The sequence below is a fragment of the Telopea speciosissima genome, chromosome 2, assembly GCF_018873765.1.
Source record: "Telopea speciosissima isolate NSW1024214 ecotype Mountain lineage chromosome 2, Tspe_v1, whole genome shotgun sequence".
NCBI lineage: Eukaryota > Viridiplantae > Streptophyta > Magnoliopsida > Proteales > Proteaceae > Telopea > Telopea speciosissima.
The window spans coordinates 80196203-80215524 of record NC_057917.1 but is presented as its reverse complement, the minus strand read 5'-3'; the positions used below and the strand labels follow the sequence as shown (position 1 = coordinate 80215524).

At 39.4% G+C, this 19322-nt stretch overlaps 1 protein-coding gene across 3 annotated transcripts in view; it reads right to left on the bottom strand.

Moving 5' to 3' along the window:
- The window catches only part of LOC122652010 (pleiotropic drug resistance protein 3-like), a 53815-nt gene that overhangs the window by 19408 nt on the left and 15085 nt on the right, over window positions 1–19322 (bottom strand). For all 3 annotated transcript variants that reach the window (XM_043845627.1, XM_043845628.1, XM_043845630.1), the window contains one exon: window positions 3784–4011. In XM_043845627.1, the coding sequence (XP_043701562.1) occupies window positions 3784–4011 (228 nt within the window). The remainder of the gene's footprint in view (window positions 1–3783; window positions 4012–19322) is intronic.

The window sequence follows — 19322 nt, the reverse complement described above, 5'->3', positions numbered from 1 at the left end:
CTAAAATACCCTTACAACATATAAACTCTAACAATGGAATGAATATATTTATGACCTACTAAATGGAGATAGGTTGAGTGGACATGACCCGGACGATACAATATTCAATATGAGACTACTCGTCAAAGATATGTAAGAAAGGTTAGCGTGGCAGTAGCCTTAAGAAAGATGAAAACTGGCAAGACTCCAGGCCCAGATGAGATTCCAATAGAAGTGCGGAAAACCCTTGGAAAATGTGGGGCTTATTGGTTAACCAAACCATTTAACAGGGTAACGAACACAAGGAAGATGCCAGGGGAGAAGCATTGTAGTCCCGATCTACAGAAATAAGGGTGATATCCAAAGCTGCAATAACTATAGAAGCATAAAGCTAATGAATCACATATGAAACTTTGGGATAAGGTTATTGAAACCCGTTTGAGAAGAGAGACGCATATCTTAGTGAACCAATTTGGCTTTATGTCAGGTAGATCCACGATAAAAGCTATCTACTTATTGAGGAGGTTTATGGAAAGATATAGAGATCGTAAGAAGGATCTCCACATGGTCTTTACTGACTTGGAAAAAGCCTATGACTGAATCCCAAGAGATTTATTCCGACATGTTCTTGTGAGGAGAGGGGTGTCGAGTAAATATGTGGAAGTAATTAAAAATATGTATTAGGGAGTAGTGACTAGTGTGAGATGTATGGGAGGTCAGGGCAAGGAATTCCCAATTATGTTACATCAGGGATCAGCCTTAAGCCCTTATCTATTTGCGCTTATCATGGACGATCTAATCAAGGGCATTCAAGACAAGGTCCCATGGTGTATGCTCTTCGCCGATGATATCATTTTGGTAGACAAGACAAAAGAAAGAATTAACTCTAAGTTAGAGCTTGGAGGTCAACCTTGGAAACAAGAGGCTTTAAGATCAATAAAACAAAGACGGAGTATATGATGTGTGGGGAAAGATACCGCAAAGTGACTATTTTAGATATCTGGGGTCAGTCATCTCTACTACACAGCTTACCAATATGACACTTCTTAACTGCCCAACATTCTGCCATACATTATAGCCGGTCACAAAACAATCCTATAGAACTTTCCTTTAAGCTTTATAGGAATACGTCGGTCACATAGCAGTCCAGATTCACCTCTCTACTTCATCCATCCCACTTTAATTCTATGTGAAACATCATCCTCTATGTACTTAGGGGTTGCCCCGATCATTGACAAGATCCGAGAGAGTTGTTTAAGGTGGTATGGTCATATTCAACGGAGGCCTATGGACGCCCCAGTAAGGAGGAGTGATATGATTCTGCTTAAAGGAGCTAAAAGAGCTACAAGCAGGCCTAAAATGACCATAGGAGAAGTTGTAAGGAAGGACATGCTTAGCCTAGGTCTTGTACCAAGTATGACCTCGGAGAGAGCCTATTGGAGGGCAAGGATACATGTAGCAGACCCTATTTACCTGAGAATCTACTGACGTGTTGGGTTGTGCCTTTTTCCTCTTACTATCTTTCATGTTTCACTTTTCATCCTTTTTTCTTTTATTAATTTTCCATTTTTCATCTTTCATCTCTGTCCCCATCACTCTTTTCCCTCCTATTCTTTCTCTTTTTGTTTAGAACTCAGTTTTTCCTACTTTGTTTTGTTTGGAACCCTGTAGCCGACCCCATTAAGTCGGGATAAGCCTGAGTTTGTTGTTGTTGATCAACTCTCCCCCTGTGGTCGGCCTATGGTCTACTAATCTTTTTCTTTTGGGTGAATAACCAATATATTCAACCAAGTACAAGAAATAAAAGAGAACCCTTATAAGAAAAGCAAGGAAAAGCCAAAAAGGAAGAAAAGAAAAAGATTAGCAACCCTATATTTCTCCATCATCCATTACTTGTCATGCATCCTCTCCATAGTCCTAAATTTTTCAATACTACTTGATTTTGCCACTTGACCAACTCTTATTGGGATGCAACTTGACGTGTGGGTAGAAGATCCAGAGGTCTAGTTATACACAAAGTTTCAGCCTCATCTAAGCTGACACATGGCAGAACCATAGTTCAAAACTTGTCGAGATCTCGAAAATCTTGGAAGTCTTGACCTGGGCAAGACGAGATTACATACGAAATATCAAACATACATAGTTTCAATTGAATTTTTCAAGATTTTAGCGAGATTTCGGTATTGTTTGTACCATTTTGCCGAAATCTTACAAACTCCTATATAAAAAAGGCATGGTCTTGAGCTTTAGTTCAAAATTTCAAACTTATTTAGTCTGTTTTGTGGGTTTTGACCTGGAGACGGGGGAAAAGCCTAGACTCTTGATTTTTTTGTCACATCACCACTCAATAATACTGGAATACACTATTAGAGTTGCCACATCACTACGAAGAGATTGATTGCTACTTATTGGGGTAGATTTAGCTACATTCAACTATTTCAGGTAAACTTACTATTCCCAAAAACTATTTCCTAAAAGAAATATGACAAATATTTGTGGTATGGGGGTAGATTTTTTATATGTCAAACAACGGAGGCCAATCTACGACCCCACAGTGCCAAAAGAATTTCTGTTTATATATATATATAATTTTTCCCTGATAAAAAAAGTCGATTTTCCTACAACAAAAAATGTGAAAAAATTAGAGTTAATACAAACTGGAAGGGGCTCAATTCATACCCATCTTATGAAAGTGGCACAATGGTTGGTTCTTCACATAATCACATTATGGTGACCTATACCCTAGGATTACATGCAGTATGTAGATGAGACCATTTATAGGACAGTTGGAGGACTACTCTCGTTTCTTCTCGAACACTATGACATGGCATTCATATGTCATGCATACAGAGGACAATGCACGTTGACTCCATCGGACCATGAGTGGACTCGTTCCAGCATGTCATAGTTCATACCAGTAGGGAGTCACAGACTCCTAGTATTGTATTGTTGGGATGTGGAAGACTAGGGTGTCTATGACATGCATTGTTCACTGTACTTGGGATGGATGTTTATGTAACATGAATTGTTCTTACCCAAAAAAAAAAACATGCATTGTTCACTGTACTTTGTAGTTTCTACTCTAAGTCTTTAACTATTTCTTAAAGAATTATTTAATATTATATATCTTCATCCATTATTGCATAATTTACGTGTTTTACTTGCCAATTATGTCTCACAACACTCAAACAATGCGTACAGTAGGCAATATTACATAAGCGTTTGACGTTTACAACCAACCAAGGGTGCAAATCCAAAACACCAAATTGGGTGCTTTTTTTTTTTTTTTTACAATTTGAAGATTTAAATATGTTTATTAAGCCTAAAACAAGCTTCCCCTAAAATTTTAGAACCAATTATGGCTATTTACCCACCGAAATATCAAACCGAAACAAAAAAATGCACTGTCTCACCGAGATCTCGAGATTTCGGTTGTCTCGACTAGGTCGAGACACCGAGTTGAGACAAGTTTTTGAACTATGGGCAGAACCAAGGCCCACCTGGAGAACCCTTTCCAGACTTTTCCACCTAGAAATATCACCCCATTAGCTTATTTGGATATTTGAATGAAGGAATTTGGGAAAACCTAATGTAAACAATCTATGATTCAGCTTTATGTAAAATAGATGGAAAATTGACTTCTTCATGGGATCTGTAGAGAGGAATATGGGCATGGAAAGCTAATGGGAGGCTGTTTTTGGCCAATCCAAGCTCCAAGGAGAATCAGGTTGGGTTTTAAATTTTTGTGACTAGTATCTTAAATGCACAATTTAATCATTATTAGTTTGAGTTGAATTCACTTACATCTTCTTTCCTTGCTTCCAAAATACTACTCCGAACACCAAAGATGACATAAATGTAAACATGAAGCGCTTTAAATTGTAATCTGGACTTCTCCAATATAACAAATTTTGTTTCCACAAGCATGCTTTGAACTGGCCCCAACCATTCTGTGGAAAACGAGTAGAAAAATGCAAATTCTTTGAACCGGGAAGTGGAATACATAATTGCTTAACCAGTTCTTTGTTTTCCCTACAATCAAAGACAAAATGATGGTTATTAAAAAGCACAATAATTTCCAAAGTGGAGCATTGTTTTGGGGTCAATTATCAATAACATGTATAATTACATTGCTCTATATGAATCAAAGAATCAAAGAATATTAAGAACTCCAATACAACTATTCGTTATCAGTCAGTCACTCCAGCTTAATGTTATGTTATTCTCTATAACATGTTCAACTGATGTCAATTTAACCTTATCGAGTATTCTATCACTGGAGAGGTTAAGGAAAGGTCATAGCCTCTAAATCAAACAAAATAGAAATGAACAGTAATCATCAAAATGATATTGCTCTATTTGAGAGACTATCTGACTGCTAACACTGACATTAAAATTGCATTGCTTAGGATAATAAGATCATTAGGAGAATTCCAATACAACTATTCATTATCAGTCAGTCACTCCAGCTTAATATTATGTTGTTTTCTATAGCATGTTCAACTGGTGTCAATTTAACCTTATCAAATTTTCTATCACTAAAGGGGTTAAGGAAAGGCCATAGCCTCTAAATCACACAAAATAGAGATGAACAGTAATCATGCAAATGATATTGCTCTCTTCGAGAGACTATCTGACTGCTAACACTGACATTAAAATTGCATTGCTTAGGATAATAAGGTCATTACGAGAACTACAAAACCTGTTACGTTATACCTCGGTGGAGGTTGCCTGTCAGTTATTGAGTCAGAATTGATTAGGCATGTTCTAGGGAAAAGAAGGAGCTCCAATAACTATGTGGATATAATTAAGGACATGTATGAGGGCGTGGTGACAAGTGTCAAAACTGCAGATGGTCAAAGTAGTGAATTCCCTATTACAATTGGATTACACCAAAGATCAACTCTAAGCTCGTATTTGTTTGCACTCATCATGGATGATTTAACCAGACACATCCAAGATGAGATCCCTTGGTGTATGCATTTGGTTGATGATATTGTTTTGATAGATGAGACAGTGGAAGGGATTAATGCAAAGTTGGAGTTATGGAGATCAAGCTTGGAAACACAAAGGTCTAAATTAAGCAGAACAAAGACAAAATGTATGATGTGTAACTTCAATCAAACCAGAAGAGGTGATGAAGTGGTGAAACTTGAGGAGCGAGAGCTACCACAAAGTGATTGCTTTAGATACCTGGGATCAACCATTAACAAAGAGGGTGATATAGAGGATGATGTCTCCCACAGAATTAAAGTAGGATGGCTGAAATGGAGAGGTGCTTCGGGAGTGCTATATGACAAACACATGCCTGTTAATCTTAAGGGGAAATTCTACAGGTCAGTAATAAGACCGGCCATGACTTATGGGGCGGAATGTTGGACAGTTAAGAAGAGTAATATAGATAAGATGAGTGTAGCGGAGATGAGGATGTTGAGAAGGATGTGTGGCAAGACCAAGAGAGATAGAGTAAGGAATGATTGTATTAGAACCGAACTGGGAGTTGCACCAATCCAAGAGAAGCTCCGTGAGAGCCGCTTGAGGTGGTATGATCATGTACAACAGAGACCTATGGATGCACCAGTAAGGAAGAGTGACCAGATTCAGGTTGACGTAGCTAAAAGAGGTAGGGGCAGGCCTAAAATGACTATTGGAGAAGTGATAAGAAAGGATATGCATGTGCTAGGGCTCGATCCTAGTATAACAACCGATAGAGTGGTGTGGAGGACAAAGACCCGTGTAGCCGACCCCTTGTAGGGGAATGTTCCTGGGATGCTGCTTTGACTAATGCTTCGACTTTTCCCGTTACTTATTGTCTTTTTTACTTCATTTTACTCCTCTTACTCCCTTTTACTTCTCTTATTTCTATTACTGTCATAGCCTCTATCGGATCCATGTAGCCGACCCCATTTAGTTAGGATAAGGTTATGGTTGTTGTTGTAATTGATTAGGCAAATTTTTAGAGACACAGTCCATCCTGATATAGTTAAATTGACATCCAATGAACAGGTTATTGAAATGGGTAGGACTGACACCCCCCCCCCCAATAGGGTTACTTGCTCTTTGAAAAGATAATGATAGCCCTTTTTAAAATAATTTTCAACAAGTTATGGCTTTGATCGGTTGAAATGATCCACCTTAAATATGGTCTTCCTATAACAATACTGACCCTTTCTAACAAGGAATAGTCTCTCTATCATCCTCAAATAGTCACCACTAGGGATGTAAATGGATAACCGAAATCCGAATCCGAATTCGCATCCGTATTCGTTTAGAGATATCCGGAAAATAATCCGAATACTCCGATTAAAATCCGTCCGAAAAAAAATCCGAATACTTAATAATAAAAAATTAAGTAAATAATGATTTCAAGGGTTTTTGAAGATTAAATAAGTTCTAGAATATGATGAAAAGAGAATCATGATCTAAGAGATATGGATTGAGAGTGAATTGTACCCGCTAGGGGGAGGAAGGTCCGGGTTACACAAGGCAGAGATGTAAACGGATGGTCGAAAATCCGAATCCGATCCGCATCCGAATCCGTTTAGAGGTATCCGTATTCGACCAGGGAATATCCGGCTCCGATCACATCCGATCCGTATCCGATCCGAATCCGATCCGTTTACATCCCTAGTCACCACCTAGACAGGGTGTCTAGAAGCCAAAAACATGATATGACTTCAACCTAACATTGGTATGATCAAAATGTTTTAGTCAGGTTATACATAAGGATTAAGAATCCTGCTCATTGGGTTAAATGGTTCTTCTGTTGTTGCTTTATATACCTTATTTGAATAAACATGGATTCAATTAAGCACGAAATCATAAGATTTTTGTATGCCTTATAGTAGAAGAAAGGACTTGCCGTACAATAAAGAGTGTCCCAATGCACAAGGCTCCCGTTACTTCAGGGTCTGGGAGGGGTAAATGTATGCAACCTTATCCCCTGCTTTGCAAGATAGTATGTTTACAAGTTTTGAACCCACAACCAACAGGTTGTAATACCGCAACTTCACCGTTGCACCAAGGCTTGCCCACTACTTGACGTACAATACAATTAATAAAATAAAAGAAAGAGTTTTGGTCGAACAATAGAAGAACAGAAGAGATTTAAAGATGGTATGATAAACCTAATCCAGGCATGAGAGATGAGATAACAATAATAATAGTAATAATAATAAGGGCAAATTTCACAGACACCCCCTGTAAGTATGCAATATGTCAAATATGTCACGGACATCCCATACTTGGTCAAAATGTCAACCTTTCCCCTGATGTTAAGCACAGTTAACACCCAAAGTTGAAATGTCAATTTTAACCTCCATCCAACTCTGACGTCAACCACCACCACAACCTCCTTCCTCAGAGTGATGGCGCTACCGGCACGGAGATACCATATGAAGTGTCCTTCCGGTTGCTTTGGTTTGCAGCGGAGAAAGGGAAGGCCAAGCCTCATCGTCTCGCATCGTTACCTGCGAATAGCGGAGAGACAGAAAGGGAGAGAGAATGTCAGCGGTAACAAACCAAGAGGAAGACAAGAAGCCCACCGATCAGTCGGTGGCTCACATCAATCTCAAGGTCGAGGGTCAGGTTTGATCATCTTTCTCTTATGCTTTTCGCTTTACCTTCTCGATTTGTGCTACTAGGGTTCATCTTTGGCGCTGTTTTTGATTCCTTGTTTCCGTTACTTTGATCCTCTTCATTTTTTGACATGTATTTGGTTTCATTAGCAGACCTTTTACTTAGATAGTTCAGTTTTAGGGTTTCTCGGTTTGGCTACAGGTATTTCTGGAGTGTACTGGTTCTTCAGAACTCCTCGTGTTACGTAATTTGGATCTGTAGCCTCCGTTTTGCTCATAATTATGAGGCAATTTCACAGAATCACTGAAACGCTTATCCTTTTGTGGGTCATAGTTCTTCAGCCCAATTTGAAGCTCTATTGTCTCAGTGAATTTACGGTTCCTATCCTTTGCAACAACCATGACCTGCATTTTTATTGTCTCAATGAATTTACAGTCTCCTAATCCCAAATCCTAACTTCATTTTTATCTCAACCCATCTACCTCCACCGAAACCTAAACCCATTTCTTTTCACTTTCCATTTTTCACCCAACCAAGAACAGCATCACCGGTGTTGGTGTTCTTCCTCCTTCCGCCTTCAGAGGATGTAAATGGGTCAAAAAATGGCATTGATTGCAGAAGTCCCCTTCCCTGTTCTTGCTTCTTCCGCCTTCTGCCAACGAAGACAATGAAAGATAGAACGGTGTTTGTATTTGGGTTTTTACCCTTAAGGGTATTATGGATAGTTCACATTGTGATAAGGGTTATTTTGGCCATTTAAAAAGAGTTAGCAGCCACTTAACTGCAGAGACCTAACGAAGTGGACTAAGTTGAAATAAAGTCATAAAATAGGGGATGTCTATGACATTTTGACCAAGTATGGGATGTTCGTGACACATTGCATACTTACAGGGGATGTCCGTGAAATTTGCCCTAATAATAATAATGAAAATTTACATGTATCTCCCCTGAGGTATCACGTAATTACAGAATCACCCGTGAGTTTTGGATATTTATGCATGCCACCCCTGCTTTCCAAAATAATTAATAATTAAAGTAGCTCTACAAGGAAAGTGGGATTTTGAGGGATATACCAACGATATGTGAACTGAGATGACGATGTGTATTAAGAAGGTTGCTAAAGAAGTCATAGGGATTTCAAAAGGTATGTGTCTGGCCCCTAGAGAGACTTGGTGGTGGGATGACGAAGTTCAAGTAGCCATTAAGACTAAGAAAGTTCGTTTTAAAACTTAGCAAAGAACTAATGAGGCAGAGGATAAGGTGAGATATTATGCGACAAGAAAAGAAACTCGTAAGATTATGGGTAAAGCAAGAGCGAAGAAGTATGATGACCTCTATGAAAAACTTACTCCAAAGGAAGGGGAAAATGCAATTTATCGGATTGCCAAAATAAGAGAAAGGAAGAGCAAAGATTTGGATCATGTTAGATGCATTAAGAGTGAGGATGGTAGAGTACTAATACGAGATAAGGACATTATGGAGAGATGGGGTGAATATTTTTACAACCTACTAAATGGAGCTACCTTGACTGATAGGATGGATTCGGAAGTGGAGAGGAATAGTCTTGAAGCCAACACACGTCATGGACAGCTACAACGAGTTGACGAGACCAAAGTTAAAGAAGCCCTAAAACGCCGGTACCGGATGAGATCCCAATTGAAGTGTGGAAGAGCTTAGGAACACGGGGGATATCTTGGCCAACCAAGTTGTTTAAGAAGATTTTAAGTACAAAGAAAATGCCAAATGAGGGGAGGAGAAGCACTGTAGTTCCAATTTATAAGAATAAAGGTGATATCCAGAACTGCAATAACTATAGAGGCATAAAACTTAAGAGTCATACCATGAAACTTAGGGGAAAAATCATTGAAGCCCACTTAAGAAGAGAAACTGATATATCGGAGAACCAATTTGGTTTTATGTCAGGGAGATCCACAACAGAAGCTATTTACCTTTTAAGGAGGCTTATGGAAATATTTAAAGCTTACAAAAGGAATCTCCATATAATCTTTATCGACCTAGAAAAGGCTTATGATAGAGTCCCTAGAGAGCTCATTTGGCATGTCCCAGGGAAGAGAAGGAGCTCAAGTAACTATGTGGATATAATCAAGGACATGTATGAGGTCGTGGTGATGAGTGTGAGAACTGCAGAGGGCCAAAGTAGTGAATTCCCCATTACAATTGGGTTACAGCAAGGATCAGCTCTAAGCCCTTATTTGTTTGCACTCATCATGGATGATTTAACCAAGCACATCCAAGAAGAGGTCCCTTGGTGTATGCTTTTCGCTGATGATATTGTGTTGATAGATGAGACAGTGGAAGGGATTAATGCAAAGCTGGAGTTATGGAGATCAAGTTTGGAATCACGAGGTTTTAAGTTAAGCAGAACAAAAACAGAGTAGATGATGTGTAACTTCAGTCAAACCAGGAGAGGTGATGAGGTACTGAAACTTGAGGAGCGAGAGCTACCACAAAGTGATTGCTTTAGATACCTGGGATCAACCATTAATAAAGAGGGTGATATAGAGGATGATGTCTCCCACAGAATTAAAGTAGGATGGATGAAGTGGAGAGGTGCATCGGGAGTGTTATGTGACAAACGCATGCCTGTTAAGCTTGAGGGGAAATTCTACAGGACAATAATAAGACCCGCCATGACTTATGGAGCGGAATGTTGAGTAGTTAAGAAGAGTAATATAGATAAGATGAGTGTAGCGGAGATGAGGATGTTGAGGAGGATGTGTGGCAAGACCAGGGGAGATAGAGTAAGGAATGATTGTATTAAAACCAGATTGGAAGTTGCACCAATCCAGGACAAGCTTCGTGAAAGCCGCTTGAGGTGGTATGGTCATGTCCAATGGAGACCTTTGGATGCACTGGTAAGGAAGAGTGACCAAATTCAGTTTGACGGAACTAAAAGAGGTAGAGGCAGGCCTAAAATGACTACTGGAGAAGTGGTAATAAAAGATATGCATGTGGTAGGACTCGATCCTAGTATGACAGCTAATAAAGTTGTTTGGAGGACAAGGACCCGTGTAGCCGACCTAGGGGAATGCTCCTGGGATGCTACTTTGACTACTGCTTTGACTTTTCCCTTTACTTATTTCCTATTCTTCTTCCTTTTACTTCTTTTTACTTCTCTTATTTCTTTTACTGTCATAGGCTCAATCGGATCCATGTAGCCGACCCCATTTAATTGGGATAAGGTTATGGTTGTTGTTGTTGTAAACCCAGTCTATTAGTGGTTCTCGTTAGTTGCAAACGGTAAGAGTTATTTAGACATTTTATGACCAATATACCCTTGATAGGGTAGAATGACATTATAGTCCTCTTCTTTTTCTTCTTCATTGCCCTTCCTTCTAAACTAACCTCTTCTTCCATTATTTCTACTGTGGAGCAAGAACAAACCTAAAGGAGAAGCCTAACAGTTACTACACCTCCGAGGCGACCACCATTCTTGTTGCTGAGCTGAAATTGGCCAACAGTAGAACCAGATTAGTTCTGGTTTTGAATCTCAACCAAATGGGCTCAGATTCACTAGAAATTTTCTAGGGAAATTAGCTAATACCATGGCCAGTTGATTCCAACCGAAGAGCACCCAAAACCAAGGTTCTAAAACTCGGGTTTCGACCAGCCAGAAACCGAGATATGGTCAAAACTTCGGTCGAAACCTGTGATTATTTCCCAGCCAACTCGAGCTGGTAGTTTCAAGGTCCAAAAATGCTTTTATTGATCTGATTTTTTGTATACAGCCTAATTTTGACATTCTAAACACAATGCATGAACTATTTTCACAAAAATTTAAAAAAAAAAACACTCAAAATGGTACTTGTGGTTTTTTACCAAAGTTTACTAGTGTACGCACATTGTACTGAGAATCATAGTTGTCAAGACAGACATTTATTTATGCCTAATATCATTTAAGTAAATACTTTTATATTTGGTAAAGCATTTACTTAAGATATTATTCATAATTAGGTAAATATCCCCTATTTGAATCCAATAAAAATAGTTAAAATTCAAATTCCAAAAGGATAAAAAGTCAACCCCCCCAGTTTAAGACCAAAAAATTGGATTTTCGGTGGTAGGTGCAATTTTCAACTTTTAAATGCTAGGGTTTTTCTCAAATCTAAAAATTCCATAAATCTTAATATGGTAAAACACTGCTAAAAACCAAAAGTGCGGTAAAATATTCTTTTGTTTTGATGTCTAACAAAATATTTTTATTCAGAGCGGTTTTAAATAGCATTCGCACACACCAAATAAGATTTGACCGAAACATAACTCCTTCAATATAAATCAGATTTAAGCAATGCCAAAGCAGGACTCATTTGACCAGACTTGCATAAAGCCCAAAGAATCGAATTGCAACTACAAAAAGAAGGGAAAAAGCCCTTCTTCGAAAGCACAGAGAGCACATAATACGCCTTATGAATTCTTCCAACTCTGCTGAGGTTAGAAACCAACAAATTTGAAGTGGGTTTGGGTGGATAATCTCCAATCTCAATTTGACAGAACCTTGTTTTTTCCCAACAATATAGACAAAACATGTAGGCACAACATGTAGGCACCTTATAGAATCACGTCCAACCCGAGTTTTTGGTCTACTAAGGTTTCAAAGTAGTTATTTAATAGTTTATTTATTTTTGAAGTCTTTTATTTGTTTCGAGTTGAATACGTAGGACATAGATAGAGTTCAATTACAAGTTATTTCAGTTTTAGAGTCTAACTAAGAGTCTTTGGTGTTCTCTTTAAATACTTGCATGCATTCAATGAGATGGACAATGGAATTTGATGCACTGAATACGCTCCATGGCCACGAATGGGAGGGGAGTTTACTCCCACATCGGTCAGGTAGTGTGCAGCAGTTTGGCTTATGACCTTGGAAGGGCCTCTCCACAAGGTTTAAAGTATCGGTATCGGGTATCGTATCGGAAGGATGATTTTAAGAGATCTATCGTACCGTATCGAGGATACGTATCGTACGCTACAGATATGCATGGAAATTACCAAGATACACATGGAAATAAACTTTGGGGCCAAAAAACAATATAAACAAGTAAATTATAACATGTATAATGCATAAACACTAAAATGGAGAACGTATAACAAGACAAGAGACTTTCATCAATTTGAGTACAAATCCTTGTAAGTAATCAAGTTTGATGCATCAATAAACTTAGTTTTATCTAAATCTATCGATTTATAGCAAAAAATAGGATTAAAACCATGATTTAAACACAAATATCAAGTTTTTTTTTTCTTCTGAAACCTACCTTTTTCTGTGAAATCTCCTTTTTCTATGAAATCTCTACCAATCTTTGGTCTCAAAAACAAAATCACATGGGCCTTTAATGACTGTATCAACATGTATAGGTTGGTATCGACCGTATCAGTATGTATTGAGTTGTATCGGTATATATCGAGCTGTATCGATCTGTATCGAACCATATCGACCGATACATACCGATACATATCAATACTCTCACAGAACCTTTAATATATGTATCAGTATCGGTACGTATCATCTGTATCATATCGTATCGGTCTGTATCGGCAGATACAATACAATACAATACCAATCGAGACATACTATTTTCTTAAAAAAAAAAAGGTATCGGTAATTGTATCAGTATTACCGATACCAATACATATCAATCTGTATCGTATCGGTTGAGACTTTAAACCATGTCTCCACCCTGAAGCTCGGGCTTTTGGGTTAGACGCCATTAAGTGGTATCACACCGGATTGTTCGTCACCAGCCATGTGGGGGCCCATGGCCCAAAGCTGGGGGGGAATTGATGCAGTGAATGTGCTCCATGGCCAGGAATGGAAGGGGAATTTAGTTCCACATCGGTCGGGTAGTGTGCAGCAGTTTGGCTTATGACCTTGGAAGGGCCTCCCCACCCTGAAGCTAGGGCTTTTAGGTTGGACGCCATTGTAGACACTCAATTTTGTCACCCCCCCCCCCCCCGGCAGTGATGACAACAGGACACGAACAGACATCGGTATCTCTCTCTAGAAGGACTCTTGCCCCTACATTTGAGCCAAATCACCCTGACATCCCTAATAATAACTTATAAGACCCTTTTACCAAATGCTGAAGGAGGTACTGCTCACCTTCACCAAACACGGCGGGGAGTGTAGGGGGGCGGAGCCTCCCGATAGAAAATTTTATAGAGAGTCAAAAGGGAGGAAAAAACCTAGAAAAGCCCAAAAATGCCTGGTGACGTCATGCCCAGAGCACGACGCCGTAGAAAAGGACAGACGTCATCCACGGCGCCGTGTTAAAATCTTTCATGGCGCCGTGAGGACCTTCCACGGCGCCATGGATGACCAGCACGGCGCCGTGATCTGTGGGGCAACCCTATAAATAGGAGGATCCCCCTCCTTCATTTAAAAGCAAGAGGAGAGTAGGGAGAGGGTCCCAACCCATTTTTTTGGCCTTTTTGCCTCCGTTCAAGCCCCTTTGAGTGATTTTTGTGAGGTTTCTCTCAAGTCGCGGATAGATCCTTCGATTACCTTATTTGAAGAGGGAGTGCTCTCATTTCAGGTTAAGTCGTTATTCTGTCTGCATACGGATAACGAAAACCCCTTATACAATCGTTGTTCTGCCCAAAGTCTGAGTAACGAAACTCATCTCATATAGCCCTTACTCTGTTCGACAAGAGAGAGGCAAGCTGATCATCCGTCTCCACCTAAGTCGTGGGACATCGCATATTTCTCATTTGATAAATTTCTCCTTATTCTTTTTATTTCTTGACAGGTATTTGTCTCTTTTCCTTTTTATTTTCGCATAATGTAGACCATTAAAGTAACTTGTTTTAATGTACATAGTAGATGATTTTTCCTTTCCTTTGTCATGTTTAGTGCATCATAATCTAGTCTTGCTTGTTGATATAGGACATATTATCAAAGGGGAATTTTCGAAACCTTGCATCTAGTAGAAAGACTAGTTTAACCGGGCGAGAGGGGGTGCTAATACCTTCCCATGCTCGTAACCTAACCACTTACCCATAATCTCTTACCAAACCATATGGAATCACGTAGCCCTTTCTGCTAACCCCGGATGGGGCTACACCCATTGGTTCCTAGGCCCTAATCCTTGGTGGCGACTCCATTTCTATAAAATATGATCCCAATACCCCATAATGATGTATCGAAATGATACACGATAATCCATGAAAGGCAAATCCTGTCGGCATAAGGCCGAGGAAACCCCCCTCATGAGGACCACTGTACTTACAGCCATTAGAATTGAATAGAAAAATATTGGATCTACCTACATGAGTGTGCGGTTGTGTGTTTCCTCCCAAACAAAGTTTCTTCTTAGAAATCTTTCCTTCTCCAGTTCTCCTAAGTGGTCCTCCACCAACAACCCTAAAATTTAAAAATAAAATTGAAGTAATTATGGTAGTAGGAAAGCAAAAATCAAGCAATATGCCATGCATGCTCACGTAATGACAATACTTCTAAATTTTTCAAAACAAATAATTTGCTTCAAAATACCCAAGAAATCTGCATAAGTTATGACATACAACCGAAAACTAAAATAGATATGATCTATGATAATGATTAGACTCTTAAAAATGATCAAAAACAGATCAAAAAAGGTATAAACTATTCTAACAAAATGCCTATACCTTGTGAAAATTGAATTTAAGAAAGAATTGACGAATCCATAAAAATTAAAATCAAACAACATGACAAAGAATGCAATTTTTGAGCTAAGAACTAAGTAGTGAATTGATTATATGAATGAAAAGTTTAAACCCTATTCACAGTTTGATTTTGGGAGTCCTGCCCTGAGCTTTAAGCAGGAAATGGCCTCAGTTTTAGATTTAGAGGTGAATCACCAGCTCTTGATCCAATGACAGAGAGGAGGTGGTGATGTATTGTGTAACTAATGAAAATGAAGTTACTTAATCCAAATTAAATCACTAAAATCTTGTAGGAATTTATTATTTAAGAAAGGAGTTGAATAAAAGGTTGAAGAGTTCAAAAGGATTCAAAAAGAGCCAGAAAAGAGTTGAGATGAAGCATGGGAAAGCACTTAACATATTTGGTTCCAACAATCAGAATTTTGAGTGCTGATTAGCATTCTCAAAGATAGGAGAGTGGTGATAAACACTCTCCTGGGGCAACCTTAAAAAGAACTCATGCTCTCAAAATATAATTAAATCCAAATCTGACCTTTAATTTTGTATGGGCCAAATTTTGACTAGAAGTATAATTATGATTTTGCCAACAGGCTAGAAAAGGAATATTTTGGAATTTGCTCAACCAAAGTTAGGTAAAACACAAGGAAATCAATAGTATCAAAGCAAGCTAGAAAGTTTAACATAAAAAAATTGCTGTGTGGAATGGTTTTAAAGTTTATGGCCCCAGGAGTATTTTGGTAAATTTAAATCTTCCCGGCAAGGTCCAATTCTGTCGCTGAAGCAAGTAACTAAATTATTATTGAGGCCCAATTAAGACTATGTCAAGCCTCCAAGCTCAGCTTCATTGGTGCATAACCCAGGTTTAACCAATGTCATGTCAGCCTAAGCTGAAATTGCGCTTCTACAACCCACAATAGAGTAAAAAACTTAATGCAAAAAAGACTAAACATGTGCTTTTCGGATGGGAAGCAACCAATACTAATTATCACTAAAAGGATTGAGACTCAAACACATCTCTAAAATCTGTTAAACTTGGCTACTACACACTGAATTTACTTTTAGTGCATGCATTACTAGGAGTGATATGATTCCCGATTGAAGGAGCTAAAAGAACTAGGGGCTGGCCTAAAATGACCATAGGAGAAATGGTGAGGAAAGACATGCATGGTCTAGACCTTGTACCAAGTATGATCCCAGATAGAGCCTATTGGAGAGCAAGGATACCAGTAACAGATCCCATTTAGCTAATTCTCCTGACATGTTGGGCTGTGCCTCTTCCCTCTTACTATCTATTTCCTTTTTTTCATTTTGCGTTTTCCTTTTTCATTGCTCTTCTCTTCCCCCACTCCGCTTTTTCCATCTTTTCCTTCCCTTTTTGCTTAGAACTCAGTTTTCCTTACATTGTTTTGTTTGGATCCATGTAGCCGACCCCATTAAGTTGGGATAAGGCTGAGTTTGTTGTTGTTGTTGTTGTTGTTGTTGTTGTTGCATGCATTTCTGGCAAACAAAATCATCGTTCGTTAAAAAATGAAATGCTATGGTCTAATATTTTCCCTACTATATGCTCTCGAATTTACTGATAGCATAAGCATTGTGTTAAAGATAATTGAATCATTAGGTTACTTAGTATGTTATTGACTCAAATTGTTCAACTTAAGTGTACATGGATGATCGAAACAAACTTAATTAGGATAAAATCTAGGCATTTGTCCACAATATCTATTATTCCCAAGCTGACATTGAGAGGGGGAGGGTGTATTTTAAAATTTTCCTCCAAGGATGTACCTAATTGTTCACTCCAAAGTGCACAGTCTATTGATGGCACTACCTCACAAGCACTCCCGACAATAACAATGGACACACACAACCAATAGTCACTGCACAACCCTCAATAGCTCACATGCATAGGAGATGGCACTAGCAATTGTCACACACTCTGGTATGCACTGTTGTGCCCCTTCAGCACTCACATAAATGCACAGTCACACTTCCAACACCGACACATATATACAGTTTGTCACACATTATCCACACTATCTCAGGCAATATTGTAATGTCTCTGGCACAATCCTTGATTGGCTGGGGCAATCCCAAGTTTACCAGTCACCTGCACACAGTCGCATTCATATACACACAGTTGTGTGACACACCTTGCCTTGAAACCACAAGTCTAAACATCAACTACCCTTGTGGCAAGGTATACCCGGTGTGCACACCCATCCTGCAGCAAACACATTCCAATATCCACAACAATGCAATAATCACATGCACAGGATACCAATTATACATGGTTTGGCAGTGTGCCTACATCCATGGCGAAATACCCTAATTAAGGTTTCGTATTATACCCCCGATACACTACACAGTTTTGACCACTACAACAGCCCAGGTGCTTCTAGACCTGCTTCAACTCTCTTGGTGTACAAGAGCAAGGGCTTTTACCCCAATATTTACAATGCTTCAACAGTGAAGCTGTTGCAACGCCTATGTGTCCAGCTGCAACTGAACACCCCAATACAATAAAAGTGGGCTTATATCAATGCCCTGCATTCCTACAATTTAAGCACAATAACACATGCAAGTTCCCCCAATTATACTTCAACTATTCACATAGACATTTCATCAAACACCTAGTCTATGCAATACAATAACTGGGAAATGCTACAATAAAGGTTACCTAACAAGAATGGCAACCACCGGAGTAAGTCATTTGACCGGACGTCTCCAATCAAGAATGTAACTTCCCTCTTCACCTTCCCTTCTTCCTCTTTTCTTTTCTTCAATCCTTTCACAACCTTGCACAATAAATCCTCACACACATCCATTTCACATTTCAGCTTTTTCATGGCCTTGGAGACTTCAATAATAGTAAAACAATGCACCTTAATCAACCATGTAGTCATCCACTATCACTTCTCTTTCTTCCTTGCAAAAATCCCCTTTTCTTGAATACAATCACTTATACTCTTCAATGGGCAGCACCAACCTTCTTAGGACATCCATATGGCTTCAATGCATCCAAAAGAAGCTGTTGGAGTGATTCAACGCATACATAATAGCCACATCTTCCCCTTTCAAGTTTTTCTTGAAAAAATTGGGCAAAACCTCTTAAAAATCTCAAAACAGAAGCACAGGGAGGTAATACTTGTCAAATGGAGAAGAGAGCAACTTGAATGGGCAAAAACGGACTCATAATGAGCAAGTTATGCCCATTTGAAGTTCCAAGGGCATTTTGGTTATTTTCCAGAGGTGGAAATGACCTCTCATGGCATTCTGCGTATAACGAGATCGCGGATTAAACATAAGCTGTCTGATCGCAGTTCAAAACCGCAGGTGAGATTAGGGCCATCGGATCAGCCGATCTCCGTCAGTGTGCTTGTGGGTTTTAAAGAATGGCTCGGATTGGCATCTGTGATCCGATTCCGGTATACATGCATACCACGGTAGCAGGTTAACTGTCAGACCAAATTCTGACCGTCCGATCAAGCTTCTAAATGGCATGTGGCTTTTCAGCCATCCGATTTTGAGAATTCCATCATCTGAGTTGTAGGGGTTCACATGAGCCCACTAAATGGAATCTCTAGTTGAGTTGCCATGCAACCGCTTTACACCATAGCGGAAGCATGGTGGGTGCTTGTCGACATCGACAAGGATCGTTTGATTTAGATTTAAAAACGCGTGTAAGATATGTGCCGTCGGATCGTCACATGGCCGTCAGATTCCATCAAGGGCGACCATAACGAATGAATCGGAATGTGTGTCACGTATCCAACACATGCACTACACGGAAACAAGCCGAACACGGGGCGCCTATCGTCCAGTAATATGGTATTTGTGCAGGCGTGCACGATACGACACTCAACACTATAGCAAAGGTTAGGTGGCACTTTGGTATAGTGCGTCACGGCGCACAGTTTTTCACCTACTCAGCAAATACCACGAGCCACAGGTGAATCTTCCCCGTCAGCGACTTGCACGCCTACGTGCGCATTGTTCTAAGCCGCCAGATCTGAATCTGGCTACATGGCCGGCCTCTCATCCCTGTTATTGTGCAACTGATCATACCTCATTAAAAGCTTCAGCCTCTAGAAACATCCGAAATGGTA